Source organism: Aspergillus versicolor (assembly GCF_001890125.1).
Source record: "Aspergillus versicolor CBS 583.65 unplaced genomic scaffold ASPVEscaffold_2, whole genome shotgun sequence".
Classification (NCBI taxonomy): domain Eukaryota; kingdom Fungi; phylum Ascomycota; class Eurotiomycetes; order Eurotiales; family Aspergillaceae; genus Aspergillus; species Aspergillus versicolor.
In genome coordinates this window covers 138,024-154,809 of record NW_024467525.1, presented here as the reverse complement: position 1 = coordinate 154,809, position 16,786 = coordinate 138,024, and the positions used below count along the sequence as shown (strand labels likewise).

The window sequence follows — 16,786 nt, the reverse complement described above, 5'->3', positions numbered from 1 at the left end:
GTCCACTTGCATTTCTATATTTTTATCTAGGTAGTGCTTGCCTACCTAGTCATGCATATGCCTATCTTACGCTTTTTACATGGGTTATTTTTGCATCGGTACATTGTTTGCTCTATGTATATAGTATTTACGAGCACTGTCAGGGGAAAAAAAGTTTACTCTTGGAATCAGTATCCTTGTATTGATTAATATATACTATCTGGCTAGGACAAAATAGCCACAATGTATTCACATGGGAAGAAACGATCACTGCGTCAACTCCACCCCAATCGAAGTAAGGTACTCACACCTTTCCCTTTGGTCCTCCGGCACACTTTCCATCCTCGTCTCTCCCGTCCGAATAAAAAGGCGCTGATGCCCCTCTTCTCCACCTTTTCCACCACCACCACCACTCCAAGTCTCCCACTTCGGACTCCCCGGGTAACGGTGCGTGTTCGGATTAAAACTCCTAATGAAACTCGTCCAGTAACCTTGCATGAGTGGGATTATGGGCGCATTAGACGTGTAATAAGACGCTGGCGGTGGATTCGAGATGGTATCCGACCACCACATATTTTCTGGTCCCCAGATTGCGTTAAGTTCAACGACGTGCCAGACTCCTTTGCCCGAAGCTTGATCTTCCGGGTCCAGAACGGAGTAATGGTAGTTCCAGTTTGGGACGCCGGCCTTGTCGTATATTTTCGACAAGGCAATCCCAGGACATTTGTAGCGGAGCTCGCCGTAGGCGTCGCTTACTGGGTGCCAGTAACGAGTGGCGTTAGGGTAAAGTTGGCTAGAGTTGATATTTCGGAGATAGTAATCGTGTATCTTGGAGAGGTGTTGAGGTTTAAGCGCGGGAAACTGTGCTTGGAGGAAGCTATCTGCGGCTGCTATAGAGGAGAGATTTGCGGGGACGAAGGCTGTGCCCTCATCAGTGACGTCGCCGAATATGACGGGAACTTCTAAAAACCGGCCTTCTTCGAACATGCGGTACGTGTAGTCAGGCACAAGGTCGCCGTCAATCACGGGCCCGTAAAAGTATAGGGGCGGTTCTAGAGCGCCAGGAAGTGGCGTGGCAATGTTTTCGCGCTGGAGGGTTGCGATATCGAGGCCTCGGAGACAGGCGAGGGTGTCCACCGCCGTGCTGCAGCCGGTTCGGGAGACTAGGTTGTCATAAGCAAACTGTGACTCATCTATGGTGAGCATGGGCGCGAAACTCTGCGACTCGGCGATAGTAGCATGGAAAAGGCCGTCATCCCGGCCACCGTACGCGGAGAGAAGTAGGGTTACGGAGGCCGCGCCTGCACTATCACCACCCACCACCACATGGTTTGGATCTCCCCCGAACTTGAAAAAAAAAGTCAACTTTATAGTATTCATAAGAGGCCGATGCTCTTACCTTTCCGATATGCTCCTGGACCCATTCAAGGACCTTGATTTGATCTTTGAGACCGTTGTTTACGCTGCCGTCTTCGTTTATTTCAGAAGCGGCCAAAAAACCATACGGACCGACCCGATAATTGAAGGTGACAACGACGATGTTCATATCAGAGGCGTGAAGCAGGCCCGCCGCATTGTAATAGGGATTTCCGTCCACATTGTAACCGCCACCCTGGATAAAGACGTATACAGGTAGGAGTTTTGGCGTTACTCCTCTGAACCGTGCAGGTGCGTAAACATCAAGGAAGAGACAGTCCTCAGACACGCCCGCTGGGATTGGATATTCATCAGTCGCGAGACAGAGGGGCCCATGCTACTTTCATCGTCAGCATCAGCCCTTTGATTTGAATAAGAGACGTACCTGAGACGCGTCCTGAATCCCATGCTCCCTCTCAGGGTCTTGCGGCGCAGAGAAACGCAACGGCCCAAGAGGGGGTGCAGCGTAACGTATCCCTAGCCACTGTGCAACACCGTTCGAAGCTGCTTCTCCTCTGTATTTTGCATATCCGAGGTCTACAATAGCCTGTCTGGCAGAAGCCAGTGCGCAAAGTACTGTCAATACGGCTAGGTGTCCTAACATCGTCCGAGTTGCAGTTCTTGTCACTGCAGTCCAGGCTATATGGTGCGTTAAGAACTGCGCCTAGGACTGGGTATTTAAAAGAAATGCAATCCAGACGCGAAGAGGACGGTGAAAATTTAACACCGAGCAGGGCCACGAGGGGTCTCGGACTCTCTTTTAAGGAGCATTCTCAGGCCCTAGCCATTGGAAAGTCGAGGAGAAAGGCTCCTCTTGAATCTCCCCACATATTGGCAGGTTGGCCAACAAAGAATTGGACTAGACAAGTCAGGCTGAATTTTAACGACGCAGCCGAAAATTCCGATTTCTTGACTAGTAGTATGGTGTTTACCGGAGCTTGGCTCCCAGCTTCCCAAAATCCAGTGGAGAAGCCCTCGATTGGGATTGTTGATCGACCAGACACTATCGCAGCCACATTGGGATCGCCACAATAAATACCTGGACACTGGATAGAAGCCAGGGATTTGCTTTGAAGTTCCACGCCCCTTCCGATCACAGTCTCACATTGCATAGATCGTCAGTTACTGCGGCCATTCCGACGTGCGAAAGCGGCTGCACAATTCAGTGGATGGTATCCTGCGTGTAGCCATTCGATGGGAATCACTTTGCAGCCCGGCTGCTTCGCGAGTAAACCCCGCATCTTGAGGAAGGCTGTCGCTCAAGAAGCGAGTCAGTAGTCAATCACGCGATGGCCAAAACAAATGCAAGGGAACGAACTAAGCGGCTGGACAATGACATGTTGAACTGGGGTCAAACTGACTGGGTTGTCGATTGGATGGAGAAACAGCGCTTGGCCGGAGTGGGAAAAACCCATTCCTCCTCATCGGCGTCTTCCCCGCAGAACTTCAAGTCACTTTTCTTTGTCGCCTCCATCCCGGTCTCTTGCTACTTGACAAAAGGGAAATACCTCTGGCGATCGCCCTCTTCGCTCCCCCGTCAGTTATATCAGGGCGCTTTGACCCATCTTTTTTTGGGGGGGTGCTTTTTTTTTTTAAACCACACGGCAACCCCGCACGAGAATGGCCGCGGAAGAAGACGAAGATGACTACATGTCCATGGTCATCGAGGAACCACAACAAAAGGAGACATTTACGCAAAAGAAGCGCCGGCTTCAGCGGGAGGCAAGTCCCAGGCCCTCGCCGCACTGTCATGCGGCTATAACCAAGTCGCAGACCCCCGCTAACTAAACCCTGTTCGTTCTCATTACAGGCCGAAGCCCGCGCAAAAGTCCCCTCCAAAGCCGAACGCAGCGCACTGGAAGCCGCTAAACGCGATGAAGCCCTAGCAACCAGCACACTAAACCCCTCGAATAAGGGCTTTCAGATGATGGCGAAGCTCGGGTTCAAGCCGGGACAGACCTTGGGTAAACCTTCAGATGACGCTAGTTTGCCGCTCGATAAAGATGACGGTGGCTCCAATGCGCGGTCGCGCGCAGAGCCACTGAACTTAATTTTCAAGGAAGACCGCGGCGGGATAGGCCTGGATAACGAGAGGAAGCGCAAGTTCCGGGAGGAGGCTGAGGAGGCTGCAAAGAAGGTCAAGGCCGAGGAGGGCGATTATCGAGACCGCGTACGTCTAGAGCGTGAAACGAAACGGACCGAGGCGCAATTCCACGCTGCGCAAAAGGTCGCGGAGCGATTGGATGCAGCTGAGAATGGAGAAACAAGTTTATTTACTACAAACGATGTCGAGAATAAGGATGAGGAGGGTGAGAACAGTAAAGAATCGGATACTGGAGGGGTAGATACCCAGTCCAAGGCCAAGGTTAAGCCGACATCTCAAATCAATGTGCTGTATCGGGGCCTTGTACGTGAACGACAAGAAAAAGAACGCGCCATTCAGACCCGACATATGCTGCAGACGTCCTTGCCATCGTCCTTTTTCCCGAATCCACGGTTACCGGGATATGACGATCCTGCACTCGATCAAGAGGACCAGGAAGCCCTTGGTGGTGGGCGCGACCTGTCTACTGTTCTCGAACAAGAGCTTGAGGAAGAAGACCCAGAACTCGATGAGTTCAACGCACTCGATCCGGCTGAGCGGTTGACGAAAATAGTGCTGTACCTCCGCGAAAAGCATAGTTACTGTTTTTGGTGCAAGTATAGCTACGACACAGCTGATATGGAAGGATGTCCAGGTGTGACTGAGGAAGATCACGATTAACGACCTTCTGTATACTACATACTGCCCTTTTTTTTCACCTTGCATTGGAACTGGAGTTTGCTATTATAGACCACGGGTATAGAATCAATGTATTTGGCATTAAGACACTTATCGTAAATAATAAATCATCAACCTAACGGGGTATTATGGTCATTTACAACGAGGGGAAACATTCGGAATAGAATCCCTAACCAGGCGACATGTGAGAAAAGTAAACAAGAGACTGCAAACGAAATAGATGGCCCCACTAAATGTATGTATATCGAAACTGAGCATTCCCACACAAAGCAAGCATTATATCTCTGGAGCAGATGCCTGGTTTTCTGCATCTCTGTTCGTTGAAATCGTTTCCATCAGCTGTGCCAGCGAACGACGTGGACAGTTCTTCAGTGCCTGGAAGCAATCTGCACAGACACGCAGACAGCAAAAAACACATCGATGTCGGATCTCGCGATCGAACTTCTGACAAGTCATGCAGGGCAACGCATACCACACGTTATTAGCGATGGGCATCGCGCGGTGCTCCTGGTAGCAGGAATAGTGCAGTTTATTTAGGGGAACAGAAACCGGCTCAACTTCTGGCGGCGTGAAGGGTCTATCATCCTCCTCGCTGGACCCAGCCTCATTCGGTGCACCATTAGTGCCATCTAGCTCTGGCTCTGGCTCTGGCTCCGGGATGAAGCCCTCTAATGAGTCGTTTGTGCCATTGGAATGTCTCTGGTCCGGCTCTTCGTCGCTTGATGGTGGCGTTCTCTGTTGCACCACAGTTGGGTTCACCGGCGGAACAGGCACAGGTGCATATACTGGTGCTTGCGGCGGCTCTGGTGCTGCCGCTGGTGCTGCCGCCGGCGCTGGCGCAGACCCGGGAATCGGGCGCCTGGTCGGTGGTGATGTTGTCTGAGGGAAGGGTCGGGGCATAGGCCTGTCTGCTGGTAGAGGAGGGAGGGGGGCATCATTGCCAATGGCCTGGCTTGGGTTCGAGTTCTGAACAGGCCCGCGAGTAGGCTGACTGCTGTATACCTGCGGTGGCGACGGATATGGATTCACCAATGCAGGTGAGGAGGCCTGTTGCGAGGGGAATTGCGGATGGGGCGGCAATGTCTTTTCCGTTGGCTTCGAAGAAGTCACCGAAAAGGAGTCTGTCTGGAGAGATGAATGCGACGCCGAAGGCAGTTGAATCGTGGGGGCTGGCTCTGTTGGCGACTTGTGCTTAGATCTGAAGGAGGAAAGAGAAGGCACTCGCAGGCCGCGAGGACGATCCTTGTCCAAAACAGCCATTTTGCTTTTTGATAACGGAATTGTTGCGGTTTCGACTGCGATTGCGATTGCGACTGGGTTAGTATGTAAACCCGTTCAAGAGTGCTGTGGTGTCGATAAGCAGCAGCCCGCCAACCATGGGAAATGTCGTTGAGGGGAATAACACCGAGCAAACCAACAAAAGGGCGAAATGCGGGCGGGAAAGGGAAAAAAAAAAAAAGAAATGGAGCAGATTATTTGAGAGATCCAGGAACAAGCAGGATTTCGCAGAGCCTGAACCACGGATCCACCGCGAGATTTTATATCAGATCCATAATCCCATTCATTAAATTGTCACATCACAACGGTGGGCCTGGTCGCCTCTTCGGCCAAGGAATCAGATTGCGAGATTCAGGGACCCGAAGCATGGCAGTCAACCGGAGATCGTTCTTGCTGCCTCGTTTTTGCTTCTTCTGCCGCTTCTGACCCCGGAGTCGCACCAGAGTTCGCGCTGTTCGCTGCGCAGCGCATCGGCGTTTGCTCATTATTTGTTGTCATGCTCAGATTGGCCGCAGAGGGGGTCCAAATCTTCCAAAACTGGCAGTCCAAAGAAGCCGAAACGAGCTGAGGTCGAGTGATTGGCGCGCGTGGGCTGGTTGACTTGGGTCCATCATCGTGTCGTCTGCGGGAGCCCATCTCGTCTCTCCTTGGCGATGGCCAGTGAAATTAAATCAACACAAACTATTGAAGTTGTCTGGGAGTCCCATTTTTGGGCCCCAATCAGACATCCGCCTGACTGCCAGAGACCGGCAATTTGAGATTCCTCATTTCTTAGATCTTTGAGACGATGCAGGCTCATGCATGCCGATCTCCGGACAATGATGATGGTGGCACAATGCCTGCTCACGCCCCATGTTTCATGTGTCTCGCGCTTGGACATCGAGATCGCAACTGCATAATCATATTATTGACTTATCATTTATAATTTCAGCATTCACCGCTTCCCTGCTGGAAACGGCCCGAGGACTCGACGCCATCCCGGATTCCTGGCGGAACTGGGTGTCTCCGATCGTGGTGGAGCGGCGGTCCTTGAAACCAAGCTTGATTATCCTCCTGGTTCTGATCTCCCCGTCTTGGTCTGAGAGTGATCGCAATCACACAGAGCACCAAGTACAGAGTATCTAGCACTCCCTCAGACGTATGAAAAAATCTTATTCTTGTATTGACAGGCAAAGTCCGAGATCCAGTGGCCACTCGGACTCGGCTCTGTTACTTGCTTCAACACTACTTTATCCTTGAAGCGTACTTTACTATTCCAAGAGTGATTCATTGCTTCACATTTGCACCCACCATTGAGCCTCTGTCTGCACTCTCGCTGTAACAAAATATGCAATCTGACTGCCCTTCCCCACGGCACACGTAAAAACATAAAGGAAAAAAAAAGGAAAAATCTATAGCACTATGTATAACAAAAAAGACCTCCGATCCAGTTATGCCAATGATGAAAAACAAACGTCCACAAAATGAATGCAATAATTGCAATAATGAAACAAAATGAATGTCGCTTTTCACTCAAGAAATCAATGAATGAAACAGGAAACGACTTGTATTGCTGGTGACAATAGCCCGGGGGTTAACAACATTCGAAAACGATAGGCGAAATGTCAAGATGTGGTGGTTTCGGTATTTCCGTTGTTAATGACCTCCTCTGATCGTGTTGCGACCTCTTTGGGGCCCATGTATTCCTGATTCTCTTCAAGTCTCGAACCCTTCTCCACTGCTGCAATAGGATTCGGCGCCAGAGACTCACTAGTCGGGGCTAAAGTACCCGGGGTATGTGATGCTGAAGCTTCCAATGTTGGACGAGACGTGGTGTCTTCAACGTGCTCGGCGGATTCATCCGCCTTTTCCTCATCGCCAATAACAGCAGCTAGGCTGCGGAAGTTGAACAATGGCTCTGCCGAAGAGCTGGCACCCTCCACGGGGAGGGTTGAAGCTCCTGGTTCATCAGGTGTAGACTCAACCAGAGACGAAAATGACGAGGAAGCGCTGGAGACGTGTCTCAAGTGTGATGGTTTGGTAGGCTCCCGAGGCCCCGGCGGGCCGAGCGAGGATGATGACTGAGGCTGCTGCTGCTCTTCTAGACTGGTCGGTATGTCACTAGAACTGGCAGGCTCCGCTAGGTCAGCGTTACCGGGTGGCGGCGAAACTCGCTCCACTGCCTTTCCTTTACCGGGAGGAGTATTAGTCGCCTCTATCGCCTCTTCGCCGGTAATAGAAGACGAACTGCTTGTAGCTTTCCCCAATCTGGGATCTGTCCCTGCGTCTAGGGCCGAGCTACTCGCGTTGTTGCTATATAAGCCCGCTTTACGAGCCACCTTTTCCGCTTTTTTGGCCTCCTTTCCTCGTTTCTTTGCCTCCTTTCGCACTTCTTTTTCTTCTCTCTTGCGCCTTTCTTCCTCACTCGCCAGACTTAGACGAATGGCCTCCATCATCATCATCTCCTCCAAATCATCCATACGCGTCCTCCTCGAACTATTTCGCGGCGGAGCTAGATTTCCCGCTCCCTCTTCAGCCGAGTCTGTTTCCGGCGGGGGACCGCGCCTGTCTGTCAAGAATGCAAGCGCTTGTAATGCTGGTGATGCACCCCGGTTAGGTGTGCCTGGGGAATCCTGTCCACCATTTCGCCGCATCACTCCTCTCCTGCCGAGAGTAAAGCCCCGTGACTCGTTTCCGGATCCATTTGAGTTCATCAAATATGCCGCTGTATGTAGAGCAGTTGCTGCTGCTGATCTTCGTGCCGCATGCGCACGAGCATTCGCCAATTTCTGAGCCCAATCAGGCCGCACCTTATCTGTAGTGATTACGGCCGGATCAGTCGCAGACAACGATGTTGCGCGCCGACGGCTAGTAGCAGGGGCAGTTGCCGAAGATAGCGATGACGTCGAAGACACAGGTGTTGCTATGTTCGGACGACCACTTGGGTCCGATGCATATGTCAAACCTCTACGGAATGACGGGGGCAAATATGTAACGCCAAATTCAGGTTGCACACAGAATGGACAGGCGGCGGGTTCAGAAACGAGTTGGACATCTTGGTTTTCCTGTCGTTCAGCTTCGTTGGCCGGGGTCGCAGCGTTCGAGTCCGAGTCTGCATGCTCTGGTGGGTGAGGGTCCGGGCGTTTGATCTGGACAAAGCATTCAGAGCAAATAGGTTGGTCGCAACATCTAGTGCGGTTGAGATAGGGAGGGTAGTATAGAAAGCAGATTGGGCATTCGGAGGCATCCTTGTACAGGTACGCTTCAACGGGTTGGCCATTGACGAATGGATCCCGAGGCAGTTGCATTTCTCGGGGGGCTGACTCGGTCTGGGAGTTATGTCTGGAAGTCGTCAACGAAGCTAGCGTTTTCGCCCGAGACCGAAATAAAGGCGAGCTAGAGGTACCAGATGCAATGGGCGAAGCAGGGGAAGGTAAAGAATGGTTCGGCGTAGACGAATGAGAAGCGTCGGAACCATAGGATGCAGATCGGGATGTTATCGGAACCGTCAAGTGCTGGATAGAACTCGGATCTGAAGCTTCTTTTCCCTCCTCAGGCGCCTTTGGGGGATTCTTATACTCCAGTTCGGGGGGTATCTCATCCGGTGCAGGTATTGGCAACCCACGCGCCACAGCCATGAGTTGATGCTCGGTCCATGAATCTGAAAAATCATTCAGGCCCCTCCAAAACGGCGCAAGTCGTCGTTCAATCTGATAAGGCAAAGGAGTCAGTATCATCCGGTACGATAAACAAGCACACCTCATATTACCATCAATTGGCGAACGATAGCCTTATTGAAATCTTCAGACCCAGTGTAAACGCCTTGCGTGACCAAGTAACCTCCATCGACATGTTCATCCCTCATACTCCGTTCCCGTTCCTTAAGACGAGCGGCACGCTCTTTCTCTAAACGACGAGCTTCTCGCTCCTGTTTGCTTTCTCGTCGATGTTCAAGTACTGTGGCCGGATCGCGATCACGATCACGGTCTGAGCTTCCGCCTATGCCGAGAATTGACAGGTCCGGCCTGCTACTTCGATGCGATCTAGAGCCCTCCGAGTGATGCCTGTCGCTGTATGGAGATCTTCCATGGCTGCTAGAACCCCACTGGTGACTTCGGCGGGTTGACTGCGAATGAGACGGCCGAGTCTCTTTCGTCTGGGAATTACCCATTCCCGAGAATATCTTGTGGTTTGGCTGATATGAGAAGTGGTGAGGTGTACTGAGGGAGGTTGGTAACCGGTCGGTCCGGAGGCGGGTGGAATGGGGCAGATTGCGAGGCTCGGATAAGAGAGCGGAGACGACACCTGCCCCGGAGATAGTGAGCGACGAAAGAGGCCAGTATTTGGGTAACGGGGCTCAACGTGCGAGAATTAATTGAAGTCCAACCCTAGTCGCTAATTTAAAAAACAGCGACCTCAGTTGGCAAAGCAGGGGTAGAGATGGAGTGACGACGACGAACACAATGTGGCCATAAGAGCGATAGCTGTAAGCGGGAAGCGGGAAGCGTCGATGAGATCAGATGCCTTGTTTTAACTCTCGGTCAACCACGGAATGAGATAACCAGCCACAGGTTGCCAGAGAAAATAAGGGGGTCGAATAGGAGCGGAAGAATCTGATATCAAAAGCCAGAGTGAGTATAGGTCGTGAAGGTAGGGCTGAGGGGATGAAAATCTCAAAGAAGACGATGAAATGAACGTCTGGGACGGGGAGGAGACATGGGGCGGAGAGTGAGATCGATTGTTCACCTGTTTGAGTACAATAATAGGGTGTAATAATGGGGTACGGCCAATGTAAGGGTAATAATTACATAAGAACAGGGCTCACTATTCCGGGGTACGTCCTGGGGTCTGCGACCGAAGATCCTCTATAACACCAGAGCGTCCGTTACAAGGAGAAAACAATCTACGAGGTCATAATACCGAAGGAGACCAAGTCTGTTATGACAGCTCGACAAGGGCACTGTCTACCGACAAACAAGAACCTCCCGTCCAGGAGGCTTTCATGCGGCCGGAACGCACTTGATGTATGAAGGCCTTGGCACGACATGTCACTTGTGGCTGAGACATTCTTTACTTACTGCGCCACCGCTCCGATCGGTTTTGTCGGTCTGGTATTCTGCCGAATTAAAAAAAAAAAAAACCTCACGAGACATTTTTGATTATACGGAGTAGGTTTGAGTTCGAGAACATCGATAATATGGCACTCTATTCTTCGTTTGATTTGATATGCTAAATGGCTTCTACGCATGATTTACTACATGTGCAACTTACTTTTATTCCAACACTCATTCTGCAAATACATAAGCCAACCTTAATGCAGCAGCGAATTCTCCTCGTCACCAAATTTTGCTATAACTAAGTAGCCCTTATTACGGAGATTCGGCAAATGACTTCCCAATCCCAAGCCACGATTCGCCTGCATATTACGCCGTTGAACTCAGAGCTCCTTCCCCTCGTTCTGCCTCCCTCAGTCCGTTCTCTCGCAACGGACGTGTCCTTCCACAACATCCCAACGTTTCCGGAGAACAATTACGGCTACGTGACATTACCTGAAATGGAGGCCGACAAGGTCAAGAAGAAGCTAAATGGCTCCATCCTCAAAGGCCGGAAGTTTAAAGTAGAATCTGCCCGCCCGCAAAAACGGAAATCGGATGAAGGAGAAGAGGAAAATACCGTGTCAATCGACAAATCTTCTTCGGTCAAGAAATCCAAGAAGCGAAAGGCTGAAGACACTGTCTTGGTTGGTTACGAGCTTCCGTCGGATCGCAAAGTTAAACGGGGCTGGACGGAGTCGTCAAATGATAAAACGGAGCGACGAAAGAAGGAAAAGAGATCCAGAGACAAGGAGAAGAGGTCCAAAGAACAAATGAAGTCCAAGTATACCGAAAAAGAGGAGTGCTTATTCCGGACGAAGCTACCACCAAACAAGTCGGGGTCTACGGATGAAAAGTCAAAAAAGCAATCCAAGAAGAGCAAAGCGTCATCGGATACGGTTGTACATGAGTTCTCTCAAACCACGACTCATCCTACATTTTTACGCTCAAATGACGGCGGCAGTACTCTAACTTGTGCATTTGAAGACGGTAAAGGTTGGGTGGATGAGTCTGGAACCCTGAGAGAGTCGGCCAGCGAGAAGGTCAGAAAAGATCAATACCGGCCAGGACAAGTTACAGGCCACAAGGAAAAATCAAAGAATACCAAAGTCAAACTCGGGCATGACGATATAGAGCCCGAAAAGGCGGAATCGACGGAATCAGAAGATTGGACCTCATCCAGTGGATCATCATCGGAATCTGATACCACAGATTCAGAGGACGATGCCTCCGTCTCATCTAGCTCGTCTAAGAACTCCGAAGGGTCTAATATGAACCCACCCCCAAAACAACAGCATCAACTCCCAGAATCCGATGGATCGAAAGAAGAACAACAGTCCGGGGCGGAACTAGAGGCATCGTTTGGAGAAAGTTCCACATCTGCAAACATCCAGCAGCAGCCGACTGGGGAGGTTCACCCCCTAGAAGCGCTTTTCAAGAAACCAGTAGATCAGAAGAAACCTGACTCGGAGCCGCCTACACAGTTCAGTTTCTTTGGACAAGAAGATGCAGATTCTGAAGAGGAGAGTCCGGGAAACATAGTACCTCTTACTCCATTCACCAAAAGGGATCTGCAAGACCGTGGGACGCGGAGTACAGCTCCAACACCGGACACATCCCAAGTTATAAGGACCATTAACTGGAACGCCCCCGAGGGTTCTGATAACATTGGAGAGGAATATCTTGTGACCGACAGTCCAATGCCCAAGTCAGCCGCTAGTTCCGAAAAGGATTCGGAGTTTGCCAAATGGTTTTGGGAGAATCGAGGAGATAACAATCGTGCTTGGAAAAAGAGGAGACGAGATGCCGCTAAAGAACATAGGCAGAGAGAAAACCGCCGAAAAGGAATGAAGGGGAAATCCTGAACATTTCTTGCTTGCGGATATTTGTACAATATCAGTATTTTAATGTCACACTGAAATACTCTCGTATAAGAATATCTCTAACCTATATTGGGATTCCCTCTTGAAAACGTATATATTAAGACTGCTCTGGAGGTATTGAGTGGATATTAAGTAGAGATACGTATTTAGTACACAAAGTTAGTGTCATATCGTGTCACGTGATACAGTGATAAGTCAACCTCAACTGCGGCCTCCCCGAGCAATCCACTCAATGATTACTCTGGAAGGGAGACGGTTATAATCGTCTTTTAGACTGGCGGCATAAATAAACCGAAATGTCACAGTATACTAATAATTGGCGCCTTCTGTTTCTGTTTCTCATATTCTTTTCCCTCGCATCCTCTACACTAGCTTCTTGTATGCTTTCTCCGACCCGCTTCATTCGACTTATCTATGTTTAGTCCATCATCGACTGACAGCTCTTGCTTACTCCAGCGCCCGCTTCATTCTGCAAATGCACCTGCTTCTCGAACAGCACAATCATCCCGCTTGATCCCGACAAGGGAGGCTCTTCGTCATTACATGGCGCGCTAAACGCCTTCAGCCGTACCGACGACAGCGGTACACAGGATGAGAAACGCGCCGGTAACTACCGCTCGCTGAGCTGTAATGACTGCAACCGAAAGTTCTGTCTGGGTTACGACTTGCCAACCTGCAAGGGTGCGAAGGAGGAGGATGTTTCCACGACATGTTTCCGTATGTTGGAGCGAGAACACGCCTCTACTTTTTATTACGGATGAGACCGCAGCTAACGCACATCTGGTCGTACAGAACGGGACTCGAGGAAGGACGAGGCGATTGTTTTAATTTTCATAATTGCCACAGGGGGTCTTTTAATATGGGCGGTTCTCAGGCCCTGGGTGCAAAAGTGGACTGAGGTATGGGCCGTCCGTCTATCCTGGCAATTATGGTTGGAAGTTCCGTGCGCTAACATACGTGCAGGCTGCTAGAGAACGACGGTCTTATATCCCAGTTTCCAATAGTCCTCGACTTTGACGTTATTTTGCTGGTCCAAAAGCGTTATGTATATATAGTCGCAGGCGATGAATACATACATTATATGACCTTGGTGCAAATACATACTTGAATTTGGGAGCCCCTTGTTGTGCGGTTGTATGCCGCTTTCCAGATACTTCACTGATAGCTTGCGAGCGGGAACTCCTTTGGTTAGGGGGCTTGCAGCAGATAACCTGAAAATCATGACTGAAAATCATGAAATGACGACTATCTGTCTAAGAGATTTCCCTCGCACAGTGCCACGGGCCGCGCTGCTGAGGAAGTAGGACAGTGTTGCCCACCTGATGTTCCGTTACACCGAGGTTATACATCTACTGAGTAGGCCATCGTGCATTACCGATAATACGCTCCCCTTTCAAAGCGACTTTGATTCAACTACCATAGGTTACAGCAAACAAAATATCGTTATCGCTATACATGCGTTGGCGCTACCCGCATGCGATGCAGCCTTATCTTTGCCAAGACCGGGGCATACCAAATGGTGGCAATTCGCCAGTCCTCGCCCCGCGGGTGCTGTTCCCGACTCCCGAGTGTTCCATGGATTTACCTGGTGCATAAAAGGATTTGGGTCGCGAAAACTTTTCAAACAGGATTCGGACCCTGGCAGCTGGTTCGCTCCCAATACTGTCAGGTGGCCACCAAATTCCTTCTCCGCTTTTCCATCACCGCCATTCTTAAAGATCCTCCCATTCTGTTCTTCATCCCGCCGAGAGAATCCATTCGCTTTCCCCTCCAGCCTGACGCAGCAGCTCGATATTTCATTCATCGTTGCGCCCCGGGGCTGCCACTCACTAATTACCCCGTTTCATTTGTCTAGGGCTGGATAAGAGCCACTGAAACCAAGGAAGACCTCAAGAATAAGGCTTGCGGGTCCATCTTATACTACGCCTAAAAGTGAAAGGCGAACTCTAACGAAGGACAGAGGTCTGAATTACAACAAGAAGGTGTAAGAAACAAAGAAAGAAAACAAAAGTAAAGAAAAGTAAAGAGGAGGAGCGGTGATTTTGGTGCTGTTGGGGGCTCGTTGTAAGAGACTTGGATAATTCCAAAGAAAATGTCATTAACCCACCAGGCAAGAAACACCACACCGGACGATGACCTGAAATTTCCAACCACACAGCTATTCTTCCTAGGTATTCTTGTCCCTTGCCGCTCATATTTTCATAACTTAAGGTACTGATGCCATTATCTTTTTCGACTAGCAATATGTCGAGTCGCCGAACCCATAGCGGTTACGTCGCCGCTGATCTTCGCCTTCGCGATGGTCAAAGATTTCAACATGGGTGAAGGCAATGACGCATCATTCTACGCTGGAATTCTCGTCGCGACATTCTCTTTGGTTGAAGCCTTCACAGGGATGTTTTGGGGGGGCCTTTCCGATCGAATTGGAAGAAAGCCGGTGGTTATATCAGGGTTAGCCGGAACCATCGTCTCCCTCTTAATTGTTGGTTTTGCTCGCACTTACTGGGTCGCTCTATTTGGTCGAGCACTTGGAGGCCTATTGAATGGGAACATAGGCGTTATCCAAACGATGGTGGGTGAGATAGTCAAGCGGCCCGAGCATGAACGTAGGTAGAGCCCATTTCCCACACAGGGCAACCCTCGACTAACAGCGATTGAACTTAGCTCGAGCTTACGCCGTGATGCCATTTGTTTGGTCTATTGGCACCATAATTGGACCTGGTAAGCATATGGAATAACGAAGGTCCCAAGGGGAGTCGAGTGTTAACCTTTATGCTATCACAGCCATCGGTGGACTGCTTGCGAAACCCGCGGATAGCTATCCCTCTGTCTTTCCAAGCGATGGGCTCTTTGGCAGATTTCCTTATCTTCTACCGAACGTCGTTTGCTCCATCTTACTTCTCTGCAGTATTATCTTCGCCTTTCTATTCCTTCAAGAGACTCATCCCGAAATGCAACCGCTGTTGAGTGACTCAGGAGAATACAATAGTGTGTCAGCAGAGCATCCTCTTCTTGCAACTTCCGGGGCAACAGCCAACCCAGGTGCCGATCTGCGAGCCGAATCGTATGGCACTTTCAACCAAGTCCGGTTACATGAAGACGAATCATGGAGGCTCGATGAGAACGGAACCAAACCCGAACCAGATTCGCAAAGGCAAACTGCTTTCACCCGGTCGGTTGTCATGCTTATTGTCGCTCTGGCGATCTTCACTTACCACTCGATGACATACGACCACCTGCTACCGATTTTCCTTCAAGACCAACGCGGCGATCCAAGTCTGGATGGTTCTGCCCTCACGTTCCCTGGTGGACTGGGCCTCTCAACCAAGACTGTCGGTCTGGTTGTCTCCTCTGACGGCATTATTGCGCTTATCATCCAAAGCCTTATTTTTCCAGCTTTGGCGCAGTGTCTTGGAGTCTGGAAATTGTTTATAATTGTCACCATCCTCCACCCTGTGGCCTACTTTATGGTCCCATTTCTCGTCTTTTTGCCTTACGGGCAACTCCTGTTTGGTATCTATACCTGTCTGGTCACGCGGAACATTTTGTCGATCATAGACTTCCCAGTTCTTTTAATACTAATAAAACAAGCGAGTCCTTCAGATTCGTGCCTTGGAAAGATCAATGGTCTTGCTGCGTCTGCCGGTGCTGCTGCGCGCACGGTTGCACCCCCTGTTGCAGGATATTTATACAGCACTGGGGCTGAACACAAGTTCACTGCGATCGCATGGTGGGGGAGTGCTTTAGTGGCGGTTATTGGAGCTTTACAGCTCTGGTTCATGACTCAAAAGAAACATTCTTCGGTCTCAATCCAACCCGTTGCTCGTTGTCACTTTGTGCCTGATCAATCTCAGGACCCCAAGGAGACCATTCATATAATTGTGACAGACACTGATGAGGTTGGGAAACGTGTTTAGGAATTTGTTTGCATTACATGTTAGATATGCGGCTGGTGTTGGCGTTGGTGTTACTTTATTTTTCCTTATTTACCCGGCGCATTTGTAAATAGACTGTTAATGAGATGTGAATTTCTATCTCAATCAGCAAGGGATAAGTTAAGCAACATTATACTCTCAATAATAACGCACCGTGCTCAGTACTTTCTCTGCTGCCAACGCGGTGAGAGAGATTTGGTTCTGCTGCTATATACCGCCCTAAAAGTGGGTTCCGAAATCCTGTTTAGGTATAGTTTGTTTACCGATATCCCAGCAACCGTTTCAAGACATCATAACAAACCTACAACTTCCTTTTTTTTTCAGCGACAACACTTTCTATTACTCATAGTGCTGCCATTTGCGCAGTTGATTGCCATATTTGCTTTAATACTTTTGTCTAGTTTGATTTGTCTTTTGCATTTGCTCTCCTCGTCTCTACAC

The 16,786-nt window shown here is 49.9% G+C and overlaps 7 protein-coding genes across 7 annotated transcripts; 4 read left to right on the top strand and 3 right to left on the bottom strand.

Moving 5' to 3' along the window:
* Positions 1–246: 246 nt before the first annotated feature.
* Positions 247–1,999, bottom strand: ASPVEDRAFT_79443 (putative triacylglycerol lipase; the record flags this gene model as incomplete). Its single annotated transcript, XM_040816689.1, has 3 exons — positions 247–1,326; positions 1,379–1,732; positions 1,781–1,999. The coding sequence occupies 3 exons, from the start codon at positions 1,997–1,999 to the stop codon at positions 247–249; spliced, it is 1,653 nt and encodes a 550-aa protein (XP_040663515.1).
* Positions 2,000–3,005: 1,006 nt separating this feature from the next.
* On the top strand, positions 3,006–4,159 carry ASPVEDRAFT_59397 (putative G-patch domain protein; the record flags this gene model as incomplete). The annotated part of the gene is made up of 2 exons (XM_040815482.1): positions 3,006–3,117; positions 3,206–4,159. Exons 1-2 carry the CDS (start codon positions 3,016–3,018, stop codon positions 4,157–4,159), a joined length of 1,056 nt encoding a protein of 351 aa, XP_040663514.1. The 5' UTR covers positions 3,006–3,015.
* Positions 4,160–4,545: 386 nt separating this feature from the next.
* On the bottom strand, positions 4,546–5,437 carry ASPVEDRAFT_49704 (uncharacterized protein; the record flags this gene model as incomplete). Its single annotated transcript, XM_040814206.1, has 2 exons — positions 4,546–4,618; positions 4,650–5,437. 2 exons carry the CDS (start codon positions 5,435–5,437, stop codon positions 4,546–4,548), a joined length of 861 nt encoding a protein of 286 aa, XP_040663513.1.
* Positions 5,438–7,059: 1,622 nt separating this feature from the next.
* On the bottom strand, positions 7,060–9,605 carry sip5 (Sip5p; the record flags this gene model as incomplete). Its single annotated transcript, XM_040809688.1, has 2 exons — positions 7,060–9,144; positions 9,204–9,605. The coding sequence occupies 2 exons, from the start codon at positions 9,603–9,605 to the stop codon at positions 7,060–7,062; spliced, it is 2,487 nt and encodes an 828-aa protein (XP_040663512.1).
* A 735-nt stretch (positions 9,606–10,340) lies between these two features.
* Positions 10,341–12,460, top strand: ASPVEDRAFT_37181 (uncharacterized protein). Its single transcript, XM_040811410.1, has one exon. It carries the CDS (start codon positions 10,821–10,823, stop codon positions 12,390–12,392), a length of 1,572 nt encoding a protein of 523 aa, XP_040663511.1. The 5' UTR covers positions 10,341–10,820; the 3' UTR covers positions 12,393–12,460.
* Positions 12,461–12,700: 240 nt separating this feature from the next.
* ASPVEDRAFT_37180 (uncharacterized protein) lies at positions 12,701–13,731 on the top strand. Its single transcript, XM_040811409.1, has 4 exons — positions 12,701–12,788; positions 12,867–13,127; positions 13,203–13,309; positions 13,374–13,731. Exons 1-4 carry the CDS (start codon positions 12,707–12,709, stop codon positions 13,425–13,427), a joined length of 504 nt encoding a protein of 167 aa, XP_040663510.1. The 5' UTR covers positions 12,701–12,706; the 3' UTR covers positions 13,428–13,731.
* Positions 13,732–14,385: 654 nt separating this feature from the next.
* Positions 14,386–16,491, top strand: ASPVEDRAFT_59392 (MFS transporter). The gene is made up of 4 exons (XM_040815481.1): positions 14,386–14,581; positions 14,651–15,016; positions 15,075–15,131; positions 15,195–16,491. Exons 1-4 carry the CDS (start codon positions 14,503–14,505, stop codon positions 16,325–16,327), a joined length of 1,635 nt encoding a protein of 544 aa, XP_040663509.1. The 5' UTR covers positions 14,386–14,502; the 3' UTR covers positions 16,328–16,491.
* Positions 16,492–16,786: the final 295 nt, after the last annotated feature.